The sequence below is a fragment of the Haliaeetus leucocephalus genome, unplaced genomic scaffold (genome assembly GCF_000737465.1).
Source record: "Haliaeetus leucocephalus isolate CR32 unplaced genomic scaffold, Haliaeetus_leucocephalus-4.0 Scaffold143, whole genome shotgun sequence".
Classification (NCBI taxonomy): Eukaryota; Metazoa; Chordata; class Aves; order Accipitriformes; family Accipitridae; genus Haliaeetus; species Haliaeetus leucocephalus.
The window spans coordinates 393,165-411,721 of record NW_010972579.1 but is presented as its reverse complement, the minus strand read 5'-3'; the positions used below and the strand labels follow the sequence as shown (position 1 = coordinate 411,721).

The following is an 18,557-nucleotide window of genomic DNA, read 5'->3' as shown; positions in this document are numbered from 1 at the left end:
CAAGTTACAAAATCACAACATTTTAAAGCTTTCAGTTACTTTTACCAGTACATTTTAGTGGCAGTAACTGCAGTGATACTAAAAGAAACACTGGTCATTTTAGTTTGGAAAGGTGGTAAACTAAAGTACTTCCATAAGATAAAGAGTGCTGAACAGAGATTAAAGACTGAATGAGTCTTCCTTTTCAAAGAACTTAAAATATATTGACTCTATACAAGTAAGTCAGACTCTTTGTTTTACCTGCAGGAGGATGATGAATTGCAAGCCTCTGACTAGGGAGAGGTGGACTAAAATTAGAGCAAAATCTTCATGCTTCTCAGCTACTTTTATAGTAATGAAAGTAGCACTAGCCTAATTGTTTTAATGACTATAGCTTCAGAGATACACAGGGGTTTATGAAAAGTTTTATTTCCCAATTACTTGGGAAATTTCCAATCACACTTTTTTATATTAACAAAATAAACATGTATATGTCTCTCTTATTTGCATGCATATTTGATTAGGCAAAGCTTTGCAATATTTGTATTCTCTTTTTAATATTTATATATAAAAAAATAAATTTAGCAGACTTCTTTCAGAAAGCTTTGCTGCCAACAACCCAGCCTTCTTATTCTCAACAGAAAACAACAGGACAACAGAGCCAAGATAAAAACAACTTGTTCCTACTGCTTGTTTCTCCGTAACTGGAAAGGATCAATGTGCAACAGCACCATTTGCCATTTCAGCATCCTATAGAGAGAAAGTTACTTACTAGAAACTGGAGTTCTTCCGGGTACACCAGCTATATATCCATGCTCATTGCATGCTTATGTGCATAGGAAAAGCAAGGGACAAAACTATTCTAAGCAGTATTTTTAGGGTCTGGTCAACAGTAGCACCATCTGACCTTCTGCTGTTACACATGCCATACATATAAACACATCTATTTCTTTGCAACTTCAGAATCCAAAGACCTGCAAGGAACTGGTTTGGTTGCAGGGCAATAGTGGACATTAAATCTGCAAGTATGTTGTAATAGTCCTGATGGTCATAACCATAATGAAGTGTCTCTTGACTCTCTCTGACACAGGTAAACCTGCAGTGGTATATAAACTAAGTGGATACTGGGTTTTCAGCATATGCCAAGCAGAATAGCAAATATCCATGAGAAACCAAACAGAAGGAGCTAACAGGCCACCTTGTTCTCAAGAAAAACATGTTACAATCTTACAAAGTCATAGCAGGTCCCCAAACTTTGAAGCGTCTCCTCCTTTAAGTTAAAGGAAAACAAAGTGACAATATACCCAGGGTTCCTCTGTGGTTTAACACATTTGACCCATTAAAACAGATTCTTGTCATTTTCTGTAAATCTTAGGCAGCTGAAGGTATCCAGCCACATTAGTGTTCAACACAACACACATATATACGTGCTAAGAGGCTTATCAGTGATAAAGTACACCTAAGACAAAACAATCAAGATGTCAGGAGGGTAGGGGGATGAGAAAAGAGACACCTCAGGATTCAGAGGCAGTAAAGCTTCAAAAAAGGAGCTTCAAAATGTAAGATGCAAGACCTGAAATCTCCTGCAGGGAAATCACCATTAACTATGTAATCTGGCTTATTTCAAAACTTGCAACTAGAAGGATGTAAACGTTGGTCTAAAAGTTAAAGTCTAATGAAATTGACAGAGATATGGCTCTTGCCAAAGATAAGACGTCCAAGAATTCACAACTAGAGAAATATATGCAGAGTGAGCTGAGTGAAAAATCTACATCAGCTCAGTAATCCTTAGCCAGAGGAGAGCCCCATAAGCTAAAAAGGATTTGAACTGCCACTATTAAAGCAGCATAGACACAATGTTCCCTATGTTGCTAACATATGTTCTTCTGTCTACATGATCTAGGAAACCACAGAACATTGCAAACTTTGGGGATGTCAACAAGTAGAAAACCTAGGCTGCGGGAGCGGAGGGAAAAAAAACCCACATTTGTCCTGTTTTGGTCTCTTCCTCCAAATAAGTGGGGTTCTAATTTATAAGCATCTGCTATTATATATTGCTTTATAACTATATTTTGTCCTTACCTTAAATTTGGTTTTCTCTCAGCTAACCAGGAAATTCTAGGTAAGAATTTGTTGAGGATTTCTTGGCTGGGCAAAGGCATGTGAGCAATCCAGCCGTTAGGTGGGAACGAAGCATAAGTTTACAAAGTGCTGAAGCGGACAAGGACGCTGTGTCCTTGTACGCTGGGAAAAAGGAAGATAAGAAGAGCCTGACAAACAACTCCTGGATGCCGAAGAATGAGATAAGTAACTGCTGGACGCCTCGTGAAGAAGCTTGCACAGCCAATAGAGAATAAGATAGTGTCGCGTGAAACGGGGTATTGTACCAATTAGAGCATTGTATAAGGCGCGTGGACAAGTCAGTCTTGTATAAATGTCAAGACGTCTGAACAGTAAACGAGCAAGATGTTAACTCATATTGAGTGTGATTCTTGACTATGGCCGTTCTTCCCGACAAGAATTTATAGATGTCAGTATACATTCAGGTTCTTAGGGAAAAAAAGAAAGCCATAACAGTAGCAACTAATTTATCTGCTAAATCATAGGTTACTAGCTTGCAACCAGATTTGACCCTTGCATCAATGGTGTAATTCTTATGGACTGCTCTGTGCAGCTGTCTTGTCTACAGAGACATATTGGCAGGTACAGATCTGCATTTTTGTCAGGCAATGAATACAATTCACTCACATGATCTGTCACCTTTATCACATGACCAATGCATGTCTGGATACTGAATAATGCTGCCAACTCTGAAGTGGTCCAATAAAAGGCTATAGGACTTGCACTCCTTCCCTCAAGCTGGTGGAAAGGTTTTGTTTTATTTTTAAACTTGAACTGGTGGAATTGCTTATGAAAACCAGATTTCAGTGAAAAATACACAATAATAACATTTAGATTATTCTTCATTAACTAAGAAAGCACTTGAAATCTACAAAAAGTGCCATAAGGCAAGCTTTGTATCAGGAGCTACTGGAAATCAACCTGAAGCTAGAGAAGTGACAATTTTTGATGCTATCTTTCACAGATTTTACAAAAACATATCTTCCCATGTCCCTGTAGTTATCTCCCAAACTATTAATAAAAATATATTGCTTTCATCTTTGAATAAAATAATTTCTCAGTTAAACTCTTTTATTCAACACAGATGAATGCATAACATCTCTCTACCTGTATCTGACACCAGGGAAGGAACTGACAACCTTTTATTTCACATCCTGGCCAGTGACATTGCCATGCAATGATTCAGTTTCACCTAGAACTTCAACCATGTTGCTCACATGAGTATTTTTGGCTGCAGTTTGATAGATTAGAGAGCTTTGGTAAAGATGTAAGTGGACAGAAATCAAGCCTCTAACTGTTTAGAAGCTCTGCTCTAGAGTTATAGAAATGGAAATAGAATGGCACACAGTGATTTGCATAAGATAACATTTTACTGACCAGTGTGGCATCATAGCCCAATGGTAAATTCCTGAGTAGGAAGGTGTTCACATTGGATGATCAAAAGCAATTTAATTTAGCATTTATAAGTCTGGGCTGTTCTGATACCAAACATTCTGACAGGGCATTTCTGGTGTCACCATGACCCCAGTGATGATGCTGTATAGATGATATAAGGGTTAATGAATCCTTGCAATCAACAGAGTAAGGGTTCCCTGAAATTCTACCAATACATAAAGAACTGTATTATTAGATATTCTGGATTAGAAAAGGATACATTTGAGAAGCAATTCTTTGGAGATATCTTTTATATACTTTCTCATTTTGTTCCATCAAATCAGAAATGTTGTGGGTATGAAAAGGTTAAAACTCTTGGAAAGTTGCAGGAGTGCTTCCTTAATGCTTATGAGAAAATTATGTTAATTTTGCCCCTTGATTCTGCTAAAATATATCCAAATTCTATAATAATTTTGGCATGTTTATCAGAAAAAGAATCTAGAAAGAGTAAAAAGATGTGTGGACATTACTGACTTCCAACTAAATGCAAATAATAATTATGTGTCAATATGAGGCTACATAATTCCATTTTTTTTCATATTAATATGCAATTAACAAAGGATCTTTCTAGCAAACCTAGTAAGCAACACTGAGTCTACATTGATAATTTGCAGTTAAAACAATGAGATTCACAAATCCGTTAAAATGTTGTCTGTTAACAAAGACTAGTTCCAGGCAACTTATGACAAATATCTATACGTCACATGTACTATAACAAAACTACTGCCCATCCAAACAGAGTTACAGAATTCAGAAAGAGAGAATTAAGAGAGTTGCATTTACCTGCTTGGATCCTAATATCTACCAACTTTCTTCATATTCCTTTTTAACATTAAAACAAAATTTGAAAGATCTATTCTTAAAGCATTTCTTTGTAACAGAGGATTATTATTCTTTTTACCAAGTCAGAGAACTGAAATTCTTATATGCATCCAAATAACTTAAATTCAAGCTCTCTAAGCTAGAATTCATAATTTTACCATTTTCATTTTTAGGAAACAGGCCAGATTAGAGAACATTTAGCCTTACTGCATGGGCTCAGCCATCACAAACAGGAGGAATGAAAGGTGTAAGCCATTAGAAGATTACCTAGATTCTTCCTCTAGTAGCTGCGTATCACTGAGCCATGGTAGAAGATGCGTACACTATGCAGTGTGGTTTCATTGCTCATTGAATACCTTGTTAATCAGAGTTAATATCCTGCTCTGTCCTGCTAGCCTTGTCCTCTGAATTATTCCTCCTCCCCTTCATCAAGCCTGGTCAATCACCAGATGACATTAAGTTTTCCATCGCGAACCTGAACAGTAAGGAGGAATGCCTTTTACTTAAAATTACTAGCTCATCTAAGTTGGAAAAAAGCAAAGATTTCTGAAACTTCATTCCTCATTGTCTCAACAGCAGGGAGAAAGAAACTCATCCTGCTGCAGTGCCTTCATTCTCTAAGCTTCCTGTAAGGACAGACTCATTCAAAGCAGAGAACATACCTGCTACCTGCCTCTTCCTTCAAGGCCAGCATAGTTGCCACAGATCGAAATCTCTCACTAAAATTTTGTCTGGGTCCCACTGAGGAAGGAAAATGGGATCACAACTGAGAACATCTGTAAAGAAACATGCAGAATGCCTTCATGGGCTGGAAAGGTTTTCTGCCACTGAATCAATTATTCTTGTTTTAGATAGATCAGCAAGAGCTGAAGCGACAGGCTATCAGTCAAACTGGGTTTGACTTAGTGCTTGAATCTACTCAGCAAACCAAAACACACCTAGCTACATAGAGCTGGCTAGTTCAGATGTATAAAACACCTCCACACAGAATCTTAGAATTTACAAAAAAAAAAAAAGTCTGGACATATATCTGCATCTCAACAGATCTCTCACCCTGGGACTCCATGTCGTTCCTCATTTTCATTTGCAGGATGGTCACTAAATCAGTCTCAGCACCAAAGCCTGCACCCTTGCAGGTCTGGATACAGCTTACTGTTCTGCAGTTCTGTAAGATCTCAGTATCAGACAATAAAAGTCCAGCCTTTTTGAAAGCTCAGTGTTCATTCAGCTCAACCCACATATGGATGGGTCTTCACATTTTCTCAGTACAGGTTCTACGTTCCTACAGGAAAAAGCCCAAATGTTTCCACCTCTGAAGAACTATTTGTCTTTGGAACTGAACCTAATTGGTCAAAACTGCCAGCAGTTTATCCTTCAAGTTCCTGTCTATAAGGAAAAGTTCAAGAGGAAAGATGTAGTTTCTGACGCCTAGCATTTCTGCTGGGAGAAACATTCAGGTTACTGGGGATGATGTGGTTTTGTTTTTTTAAATGAGATTTTATGTTTATTCTCTCTCAAACCCATTAGAAATAGAAAGAAGTATTTTAAGCAGCTCTCTTTAAAGCACTTGTGTATCCTGGATCGTAACTGAGAGGTCCTCTGAAACCTCTAGAATGACTGTAATGACCTTGGAGACATTGAGCTAAGTCCTAATATCTTGTATTGGAAATAGTCCTGGCCAAGTTTTGAGAGACAGCATCCTCCATGCAGTCAAGCCACAAAGAAATTCTGGGAAAAGTTGCTATCTTAGATACAACTCAGAAACCAATTCTTCAGAAGCCTCTCCAGAACGGCTGGACAAGAATGAAAAGCCATTGACAAACTCATTCTCTTACCTTTCAAAATAGGACCCGATAGAGGCAGAACTCAGGAGGCTACTGAATAAGCCCTTTCATTCATTCAAGATCTGAAGCTATCTGGAAATGGTGACAGTCTCCCCGGAGCTGTTGCGATCAGAAAGAAAGAGGGAGCTGGGTGGCTAAACGAGAACTTTAAGTTCTTCCTGTTATGTGGAGTGTCTGCCATAAAGTGTTGATAAGGCCCATAATTACTTCTTTAATCAAAGACAACTTCTCAATTGCTGCCTTGTGAAACACAGCTTGCAGCAGTGGGGGTTGTGGCTATACCTTCCAAGAGGTAGGAAAAATGTCTCCTTTTCAAAGGACCTGCATTCGTTACTTTTCAATGTATGGGTTTGCGTATTCCCACAAGAGAAGCAAAAAAGAAGCTGATTTGCAGAAATAGGACCTTAAGCACAATCATAAAATACTTAACTTTCAAGTGTCCAACTGGAATGGGAGATTGGAAAATGGGTACAAGGGCAGCCTCACCAGATGATCATTTCCTGTAGCTATGGTTAATTAAGGGACATCACATTTACCTGAGTAAGGAACCGTGTAGCAAAGTTCTGATGTCACTGTTGTGCAGCAGACAAAACAAAGGATGAAACAGAAAATCCAGTATCTTAGGCATATTGTTCCCACAAGGTTAGTGGTAATTTATATGCTGATACTGGTTCTTTCACATTTCTGTACATACTCTTCCACTTCCTCTCCCTTCAAAATATCAAATCTCTCCTCCAAACAGGGAGCAACTAATAGTCTCCATTAAGCACTGATCCCCAGGAATAGGTATGGATTGTTAATGGAGACAATCATCTTAAGCCCTGACTTTGGATGCTGAGAGCAGGGAGCAGATGCCCCTGCAATTATGAACTCTTACAGGCTGACTTGGGGGAATCTGGGAGCATGAAGTGAAGTCAAAGGAAGTAACAGACACAAAGAGGAAACTCTCAGATCACTCAGGAGAGGTGCCTTCAGTGGTCACACATACAATCTGCATTGTTTCCTTGCTGAACAATCAAAAAACAACTGGAAAAAAGGCAGTGAACAGTGGAGGACAAAGCTGGCTGATTATCTACACGTACTAAATACAAGGGTAAGCTGTGAAGAGCTGCAGGAAGACTTCATGACATGGACTAACTAGCAGATGAAATTCAGAATAGGTGTATGGTAGAATTGAGACCATGGAAAACAAGTTTACATACCTATTTCTGGCATGAAAATGTAAGAAATCATCAGAAAAGGAATAGAGAACAAAACAGACATCATTACAGCACTGCATAACAACTAGACAAAAATCACCAAGAAAATCTGTTGAGGACTATTAACACAGAAATTGTCTCTAATAATGACATAGACACCCAAACTGTAGAGAAAGTATGACATCAGAGGCCAGCTGTGCCCTTCTCTATAAGCATCAAGTCTTCCTCAGCAAGCGACAGTCATCCCTTTGATTGGTGGGACCAGAGCGGTTAGTACTGTGGGTTCCCAACTACCCTCAGAATTTGGACATGCTTGGTGACCTCCAGACAGCAGTCTGGTGCAATATTACCCTTCTCCTAGCAGAAAGAGATTGCTGGTACAGTAGTCTTCATGCCACAGCTTGCCTCATCCCTTACACTGGGACAAAGGAGCAGGGAAGAGTGCAAACCCTTCTGTCCCCTCTTTCCACGTAAGAGACAGTGACTGAGTTTGGGCAAGGCCTTTTGTGTCTAAACTGCCAAGAGACAGCACTACCTTCAGACAGGGCTCCACATCAATTGCTTTGCCCAGTCACCTTAACAAGGTCAGCACTGATAGCCTTACTGCTCGCATGCTCCAAGCGGAACTCAAGATTATAGCAATGGTGGAGGACATTTTCTATCCTCCTATCAGTTAAATGTAAATCACATGTATATTAACTAAAAGCAGAGAAGTTCTGGAGGTGAATCTCTTCCACATGAAGTGCTAAAACTAAGCAAACACCCTCACATCTGGAGTGGGAGGACAGCATTGGATAATACTTTAAGTTTCAGAAACTAACTTTTCCCATATAGTGGTGATAATGGTATCTGTAAACACCATTTAGAGACAGTTTTTACTCCTTAAGATTGCACACAAGCCTGAAAATTTTCGGTTTTTTCTTTATCAGTGTGCTATCTTGTTGACCATTTCATATCAAATATTGCTATAAATGTTAGGTGAGCCAGATGCCTTAGACGTAGGTGAGAAATGCTAACATTATTGGTCAAACAAGTCTTCATTACTACTGCAGACAATGAGACCTTTCACTCCCACCAACTCTATAGGTTTTAAAAGGACATAATAATTTGCTTACAACTTACTGTATATAGTAGATCCTCTGGAGTTACAGGACTGATGAAAATGGTACGGAGACACCGCAGGCAAGCTTCAATAAACTTCAAATCTGGCGACAGTAATCCTATAAATATAGACAAAACCTACTATTCAGTTTCATTATCTTTGCTTATTTGAGTACTTTAGGAACATTTACTAACATAGATCCATTAAGGGAAAAGTACCTTGCAATAAGGCTGGGATAATATGGCAGTCTAGTAGGGATTTGACATTATTCTCTGTACCCATTGCAAGGCTTCCGAGGACCACTGCGCATTCTGTTCTCAGTTCTGCGCTGGAGGTTTCTTGCTGAAGTAAATACAGCAACCTGGAAATAGAATTATTTTTAGAGGAAAATTCAGACAGAAGAGAACTTCTAAGCATAGTAAAAACCCCATCTGAATCCTGCTATGTAAAGAAGATGAAGTCCTTAATAGAAAGATGAAGAATGAACAAAAGAGTAAGATGAACACTTTATTCATAAGAACCTTTATACACTGTGTGTTCCTACATAGGTTTTACTTGCTGTTATGGTAGAAAGATACCACACTGTATTTTCTAAAAATGTAGTGTCACAGTACTGATATCCGGGATAAGGTCTTTCAGGATACCAGGAAGATCCCAAATTTCAATTAAAGGAAACGAGTCTGTAGTTTGACATTAATGGGAAAGAGAACCTCACGGATCTCCCCTAACACCTAGGGACATGGTTACCACTACCATGATGGTTGTTATCTTTGGCAGTGATTTCTTCTGGGTCACCGTTGCAAAATAACTCCATCATCGAGCACAACCATGGGGGCTGAGAGTAATCTGAGTTTTGAACACTGAGAAATGATCATTTATGAACATAAAGAAGTCCAGAAAAGTTTTATGTGCACAAAGGCAGCTGAATTGTAGCTAAACAGGATCACTTCAAGCCTAAAACACATCTTGCCAAAGACATACCTTGGACCTCTATCAATTTGGATTCTTTATACAGTATCAAGATACCTAGGAGCCCCTTTGAACATATTTTAGATTATGTCAGTAGCACTTGAATCATAGCAGAGGTCACCGAACACTTTCAGTCTACATTTGAGTCATACAAAGAGCCCAGATAGCAACCAGATTCCTACCTCGCATCAGCACAGAAGATAATCACTTTAAGATTCATGTGGTGTGTAAGCTTAAGATGAAAACCGCTTAGCTAAGGGCTCCCACATTACATACAAGTCTGAGCAAAACTGTAACAGGTAGGATGACTTGGACACTGAGATACAATTCCCTCTGTACATGCAACATACACAGTCACTTTTCTAGATTCACGAAGATAGAAATATTCTCAATTTAGTAACACATTACTCTGTCTAGTTTGAAAAGGTCTCTCCTAAGGCCAAGCAATATACTGAAGCCTTCTCTAGGAGCAAAAAGGAGCCAAAAGCCAGCATCCACCCCACTGCAGAAGGGGACAGAAGTAGTTACTCAGCTAAACAGACCCCTGAACAAAATGCCCCAAAACCTGACTTGTTAAATCAAAGGCAAAGGGAAAAATAACCAGAAACACAGTAACTAAACGCAATTTAGGTACATGGGACTGGAAAAGGCCACCAAGGGAAGTGCAAGCAGCCCCACAACAACAGTAACACAGAAGAGTACCTTTAACACACACTCTAAATGTTTCCCACTTACATAAGGCAGAAATTGCTTCTTAGAATCCCCTACATTTGAAACGTAAAGTAAAAGGCCAACAGATGTAACTACAGCATGTCACTGGAAGAAAGCTATGAGATCAAAGGTCTCTTCTTCCTGAACACAAAGAAAACAGTTGAAATGTGGCACAGAATTAACATGTGAGATGCAAGCAACCCCAAAAGCACAGATATCTTTTCTCCTTTCAACTTCCTGCTGATTCAAAGGATCAGACTGGCATAAATTCAGAATGGCATAGACCTCCAGAATCATTGCCATTTTCTTTAATCCACTCCATTCACAAACTTATCAGACAAAGGCATCCAGGTTCTTTGTCCCTGCTTATCTGTTTTATCTGAAAGGCCATTTATTCCTGATGTTCAGAAACCTCCTCTAATTTCTTGTCTAAATCTATTCCTGACTAATTTACATCAATTTGGTACTGCATATATATTACCCTTTAATTTATATAATTCTTCTCATTTCTTACAGTGACCAGCTAACGGTCCTGAGGCACTTTGGCCCAGACTGCCCACATGGCTCAGCAGAGCTGATCTGCTCTTTGTTCTACATTTTACTGTAGGGTCCTTTAATATTCATAGAGCAAGGTATGCAAAATAGGCTCAGATTATCAGTTGTTCCACAAAAGCATATCTCACACATCATCTGTGCAAACTCAAAATTAACCATACCTATATTATTGGCTCCTGGAAAAGGAACAAAAATTATACTTAAGGCAATTAAATTACATGTTTCTAAAGCTACAAATTCTGGTACTGTATTCCTTGAAGTATCAGCTGCACTATGTCCAAGGTAAAGATTAGTGCTGTTTCTGAAAGACTACAAAAGCAGCAAAATACATAATCAGTGTTATGTAAAATCATCACAAAGGAAAAAAAGCATTCCACTTCCAGTGCGAATGGGACAGAATAACCTTGCATTACTATTACTTCTTTATAGACAGCTGCTTTTTGTTCTCTGCCTTCTAGATCACATAAGGATAGACAGGAAGCAGAAGCTTCTTTGGTAATGTACAAACACACTGAGTGATCCTGGCTAAAATTCAGCCTTGAAAAGATGTTTTTTCTGCACACTGAGCTACTATGTGGAAAGTGCAATCTCATCTACTGTTCTAACTTTGATTGACATTTGCTAACTGCCAAGAAAAATCCCTTACTGAAGAAAATAATTTGACAGGAATTACTATAAGCAGATCAGAAGATGAATCAATTATTGCAGTACCCTGTACAGCTGTTTTATTTTAACACCAAAGACTTGACTTTTCTCGACTCTTCTAACTTACACACATACATTTCGTAAGCTAATGCTGCACCACAGTTTTCAATATGTTCTATTTGTAACTCCACTGCTAGAAGGAGTTATGTATCTTCTATAATCAGTATCACTATTTTACAGCAAAATTTCAACTTTTTTCCCCCCTGGTATTTAAAAAAGAAAGCTGAAAGATTTGACTTTAAAGAGTTGGCAATTTAGAAAACATGCTGACAACCACCCAGACCAGTCAAGAACATAAATCAGCAATGACATACATACAATCTTTCATCTCTGCACAAGGAGTAAAGAATAAAAAGTTTTAAGTCTGTTACCAAAACGATTTAGCTTCGGGTATAAATAGTTTATTAAAAGTTACTTTTTACAATTATTTTAAATGATACAGTATATGATATAGTAATTTTAGAAAGACTTAAGGCACTTGATTCCTACTGTTTTCACTATGCTTTCTCAGTCTGCTCCTTCTAATGTGCAAGTGTTAGAACGCTGCACCCATACCTACACTGCAGTAAGCAGATCTATTTATGATGCAGGAACATGAAACTGACTCATGTAGTTTAATTTAGCATGTACAGAACAAACATGCCATCAAGCAACATAAAACAACTTCCAAAGTGGTAATAAAAGGCTCCATTTTCCCTAAATCCTCAACCATACCCCAAGATAAGTGTTTTGGCAGCATGCTTTAAGTTTGGTTGGTTTTTATGGACAGAGCTGGGAAATACGTTCCAGAGTGCTGGGGCAAAGACAACTGGCCATTAGCATCTGTCCCCTTCCTGTGAGAAAGGTCTCACTTACACACTATTACTGATCACTACTAACTTGGAGATATGCTAAGCTTCATTTCAGAATTATCTGAAGGAGTACCGTTACAGAAAAAAGATTATCTAATCCAACAATAGGTAAAGATCCCCAAGAACCCCCCCCGCCCCCCAACCAAGAAATCCCCTCAGAACAAGAATCAAGACTAAACCAATCCTTTCACTGGTTGTTTTTTGAGAAACTTAGCAAGCCATTCAACAAGCCTTTCAGACACAGGGTTGTCTGGGGAATACTAGGAGACAACTCTGATGTAATTGTTGGATCTAATTACTAATTAAAAAATGCCAGTAACAGTCACTTTTTTTTTTTAAATAGCTTTCAATAACCTAGATTTCAATTTAGACATGCAAGAGTATTTCCTTCCATTTTCAGTATGAAGTCCTGAAAACCTGCTCTGAGATGCATCTTCCCTGTACAGATCACACCAATAGCCTTCCCTGATTATTAAGGACTTCAATAAATAACCTGTTCCTTGTATCCAGAAATGTTCAGTCATAGAATCAATTAGGTTGGAAAAGACCTTTAAGATCATCAAGTCCAACCATTAACCTAGCACTGCCAAGTCCACCACTAAGCTATGTCCCTAAGCACCACATCTACACATCTTTTAAATACTTCCAGGGATGCTGACTCCACCACTTCCCTGGGCAGCCTGTTCCCGTGCTTGACAACCCTTTCGGTGACAAAATTTTTCCTAATATCCAATCTAAACCTCCCCTGCCCCAACTGGAGGCCATTTCCTCTTGCCCTATTGTTTCTTACCTGGGAGAAAAGACTAACACCCACCTCACTACAACCCCCCTTCAGGTAGTTGTAGAGAGCGATAAGGTCTCACCTCAGCCTCCTTTTCTCCAGGCTAAACAACCCCAGCTCCCTCAGCCACTCCTCATAAGACTTGTGCTCTAGACCCTTCACCAGCTTCATTGCCCTTTGGGCACACTCCAGCACCTCAGTGTCACGTCCTAAAACACGTTTGTATTTTTTTAAAAGGGATTTTTACAAAATCCAAAAGCACCCTAAATTCTGAATGTTATTCTTTTCCAAACAAAATAATTGCTATTTTCTTTCCCTTAACACTCCGCACCTGGAACAGATGTTACAGCTACTTTAATGTTAAAGAGTGAAAATGAAACATGCTGACTATAATCTAGTCTTTCTATGTGTTTAAAATAGAAATCCTTAACTAAGCTTTATAATTAGTGAAGATGAAAATTTAAGTTCAGATTTTACATATAATAAATTTTTGAAATATTAATAATATCCTTTTCCAGATCTTTAAAATATGCCTGTGTTTCAGATTAGCTTTTCTACAGAGCTAGACATCCATGTTAAAACATTTTCTGTTTCTTTCTTTAAAAGAGAGAACTGACACCAAGTAACACTGAAAATTAAGTAGTTAAATGACAAACTATAAAATTACAAAAAGTTTCAAGTGAGGAGAACCCATATAATTGATAAAGATGAAACTGTGCATTAATAAACTACTGTTAAACTTTAAGGACAAAGACCACATCTTTCTGTTGTCACAAGAAACACAGAGATAGCACACTAATCTACATCCTGGACTGGTCTGTTGTTTCCAGGGTCTAGCATAGACAAATTCAGCAAAAAAGTTTATAATACATTCCTCCCATGTATTAATATTAAAAAGATAAAAAGGTAGAAAATTGGCATGTACATGCAGGGGACAAAAGGGAAGGTCGTAATTTGGATTTTGGAAATGTAAAAAATACTAGTAAGGTACTTGTTCATAGTCCACATTTTTTTAAGAACACGATGTCCCTGCTTAACCTGGATCCCTTATCTCCAGCCTTATCCCTTATCAGCCAGGCATTCAACTTCTACCAAACCTGCAGAAATACTGGAATAAGGCTCTGCTAGAACCACCATAACTTTAGTAGAGACTGAGAGCTTCAGGACAAACCAAAAGCACAGAACAGATATTCTAAAACAGCAAAAAGGTGCTAATGTTCTTGTTGACTCACTCTTCAGCCTGTGATCCTGCAGTGGAACTCATTACAATGAGACAGGAAATTAAATAAAGCTAATGGAAAGATCTTGCAACATCTTCGTGAACATTAATCCAAGGTTTGATGCTAAGTAGTTTAAAATGCAATATTTAAGACTTTTTCAAGCTTCTAGAAGGCTTCCCTAAGATATTTTCCTCTAATGTTCATATAGAATAAAATTTCTTCCATTTGTCCATGCATTTCTAAGAGCAATTAACTGATTAAAAGCCTCAGATGTCAGTAATGGTATCCAGGCAATCATATCTAAATGAGGTAGGGCAGTAGACCCAGAGAAATACGTCGATGAACTCCATGAACAACTATGCCTAGAAACAAAAAATAAGGTCAGCTGGAGGCATGATGTATTCTGAACAACTGATAGGGATTCATCTAGGAAAACCATGCAATATTCTAATAGAAAACTTTCCTTGAAAGTAGCTGCTGAACAAATGGTAACTACAGTGGTTTAGCAAGAAAGATAAACAGTTTAGATTTTCCTTTCTTTTGAAGATTATTGAGATGGGTGTGGTGCATCGGAGATGTGCACTGTAAAACAGACTTGCATGATTTAGACCTCATCAATCCAGTCTGAACACAGACCTCACAGTTTGCTAAAAATAACAGAAATTTACTCATTGACATTCCATCCCACTTAGAAGTTGTTGCAAAAATGTCGGAAGTTCTTAAAATACCTGGAGAGGATATTAAACTCAGCCGTTAGTAAAAGAACCTTTTCAGCACTTCATCAAGCCCCATAAGCAGGCACGTGGAAAAAGACTTCAGGGTAAAAGTTCAAGTTATAGTACCATGAATATTAAGATACCTTTTATCAAAGTATATGAATAAATAAGAGCTTTAATTCAATCATGATTATCTGAATATTTACTATTAGTCCCCTTGCAAAACAGATGAATGCACTATTTGCTGGAATGATCATGATTCCTTATTCTATCTTGGAAGACGCTTGTCTTCTAGTTCTCTGCAAGAAGGCCTGAAAACTCTACCACGGAAACATATGCGATGAATATACAGACGAAGGTACTACTGAGGCATACTATTTACTGTTCGCTTACAGAATATTGAATAAAAAGTTAATGCATGCGTAGAGGTTGACCTCTGAACACATGGAAAGTGCCAGTGAACACCAATCCCAAACTGTGAACTGAATTAAAGTATGAGATCAAACAGGATAGGACAACATACAAATTTTAAAAAAACCGCTCCTTTTAATGCATTTTAAGCATTACTTTTCGAACAGCATAGCAGGAAGCAATCACTGGCCACGGAATTTTCCAAAGCGAAAATTAAGTATCATTTTGAAAGTACACAGGATAATTTCTGTAAAATATCTGAAATGAAAAATTAAATAGTTGTGGATTCTTACACACAAGGACTCAAAAATATGAGCAATATTTATGACTATTAATGAGAGAAATGTATCCTAAACTGAGATGTCATAGTCTCACTTCTGGAAGCAACAAGTTAATTCAGAATCTCCAAAAGCTGGATCCAAGGGGCATGGGCTAACTCTACTATCAAGCTAAAAACCAAAAAAACCCTACAAAGATAAGATACTGCTTCTGAAAAATTTCATACAAAGCAAATAGTACCTGTCAGTTTTTTTAAAAAAGCCAAGTCGAGAAATATGATGGAAGGACTCAGCTTTGAACTATACTATTAAAAGTGTTCCAACTACTTAAATATCTGTAAAGGAGATAACACAAACAGTCCACTAACATGTGGATTACAGAGAAAAACACCCTTCTAATTCTACAGTATTACAGTGCTGCAAGCAGTAGGGAAGTAAGCTGAAAAGAAAGCTTTTCCTTTAGGAACGAAACAAAAAGTCTCAGCTTACAGCTCTAGTAATTTATTCTCATGCTTAGACATCTTCACTTACATTAATATTCTATGATTTGCTCTATATACATCACTTAACTTGCATTCAATCTGATTTTTGTTCACTTAACTAAATCCAATGTTGGAGCATTATAATATCTACCGAGCTGTAAGAGGTCTAAATTAAAAAAAAAACAAAAAAAACAAAAAAACAAACTCCCCCCCCCCCAAAAAAACTTGTTGTTTTTGTTTGGTTTTGTTAACCAAAAAAACCCCACATTTTTCATGTAAGAGTAAATAAGGACTACGATCAAGTTTTTCCTCACCTTTCTCTTTAATAATCAGTTTCATTTGAAAATAACTCTTGCTACTCTACATTGAGCCAGTGCAGTCTGATCCACCTTTTTATAACATGAATACTTTCATTCAGCATATAACACTCTGCTAACCCTCTTCCTAGTTCTTAACCCAAGGTGCTACCAGCTCTCTAAAGTTGTTCATGAGCACACTTTTAGAGTAACTTGAAGGATACTGAAGTTGCTACAGTATGGCCTCTCCTTTTTGTTACTAGATTAAAAAAAAAATTAAAAATTCACATCCAAGTGCATTACCACTGTCAAATCTGCAGTCTGTACGAGCTAAATTTATTCTGTTTTTCCCCCCCTAAGACCACTCCACAAGCCATTTAGCAAAAAATAAACACATTCTTTCTTTGCAGCCATTTATACTAGAATAAGTGAGATCAACACACAACCCCTGAAGCCCGACAGAGGTAAATTTACACTAACAACACTCACAGCTTTTTAACTTACACAGTGAATTACACTGACTCCATTTAGCATTAAAGTGTGACACAGGCTCAAATATTTTATAGGACTAAGTCAGTTGCCTTCATCAAGTAAGACTATTTTTGAGATGACATACGCCTTTTGTTTTACAAGAAATGTATTAATAGGCATTATATAAAGCAACATCTTCATCCAGTCTTGTTTCAACCATCTTACCACTTTGCTCAAGACTGATCTCTTATGAATAAGTTCATCGTTGAACTGTTCATTCCATTTATCTTTATAAACCACCAACATGCAAACTTTACTCTAAGTCTTCCAGAAATTCCTGTGTGGAAATATTTTTTCCATGTTAAAACATCAGTGACTCAGACAGCCTATGACCACCATCTGAAAAACTACTGTTCCTTTAGACAAACCAATTTTAAAAGGTTTTTGTCTAAGGATGTTAAGCAACCTTAAAACAAAAATTAAGCTATGTTTTGACTTCCCATTCACCTGCATTTTGAAATTCTCCACTGTATACAAAATGGCTACACTATATTCCCACTCCATTTGATATCACCACCCAACATTCAGTATCTGCATATGAAAGAGGTTGTCAAGAATACATTTTTGAATACCTTTTTTACAGATTTGACTCTCACAGCTCCTTAGGAACAGATACCATGAGGTATCATAAAGCTACCTTTTACGTGATGTTTTTAAACTTGAAACTTAAAATTCTAAAAAAATACACAATTTGAAAGGTGTCATTAGAAGTACAGCTTATATTAACAACTTCCTTTTTGCTAACAGAAAAGGCACTTCAGAGATAGAGGGCTGTGCAGCTTTTAAACAAAAACAGCTCTAATACAATTCTGCTGACTGCAAATATTTGCCTTGACTCACATGTACTTCGTAGCTGGGTTAGAAGTATACCTTGTTCCAGTTATACATAACCCTCATGGTGAGGGTTATTCCCCATAGAGACATGTAATTATGTAAACAGGCCCTGACTCCTGACCTGCTTTGAAGAAAAAAGCAAGGACAAACACAGGAGGCCTATTAGGGCCTCTGCTCTCCAGCTCTTGCACCACTCTAGAGCAAAGGAAGCCTTTAAAAATACCAGCATCACAGATGAAGCTCCTTTACCTAAGTGTGCAAACCACTAGGGCTGGGCACAGATCCCTACCCTATGGAATACATGGCACAGAAAATCCCAATGCAAAGTGCAGCCAAGAACAGAACAGGGCATCAGGAAACAACTCTGCCTTGCCCTCATAAGGATGTCTGAGAAGTTTGGACAAAACACCTCATAATGTGCATGACAGACCTAGTAATGCTATGTCCAAATGTATTGAGCGAACTCTTGAAAGAAAGCTGGTAACATGACAGAGATCATGAATGTTTCAAAAGATGTGCATAATTGATAACTTGTACACTTCTTATTAACACCACCAACAGTGGTCATGCAGTCCAAGTTACCTTACAACTTCTGCAGTCAGCAGGTCAATTAGGTGGGAACTGAGGATCACAGAACCAGAGCTGTAAGGAATCTTGACAGATCCTCTAGTCACTGACCTTGCTCCAAGGCAGAATCATCAACCATTAGATCATTT

At 37.9% G+C, this 18,557-nt stretch overlaps 1 protein-coding gene across 8 annotated transcripts in view; it reads right to left on the bottom strand.

Annotated features, from left to right (window-relative positions):
* The window catches only part of ARMC8 (armadillo repeat containing 8), an 82,750-nt gene that overhangs the window by 38,791 nt on the left and 25,402 nt on the right, over nt 1-18,557 (bottom strand). For all 8 annotated transcript variants that reach the window (XR_773957.1, XR_773958.1, XR_773959.1 and 5 more), the window contains 2 exons: nt 8,720-8,862; nt 8,522-8,619 (listed from right to left, as the gene is read on the bottom strand). Coding sequence is in view for 5 of the 8 variants with exons in the window: in XM_010561147.1 (XP_010559449.1) it covers nt 8,522-8,619; nt 8,720-8,862 (241 nt within the window). In the remaining 3 variants the exon portion in view is untranslated. The remainder of the gene's footprint in view (nt 1-8,521; nt 8,620-8,719; nt 8,863-18,557) is intronic.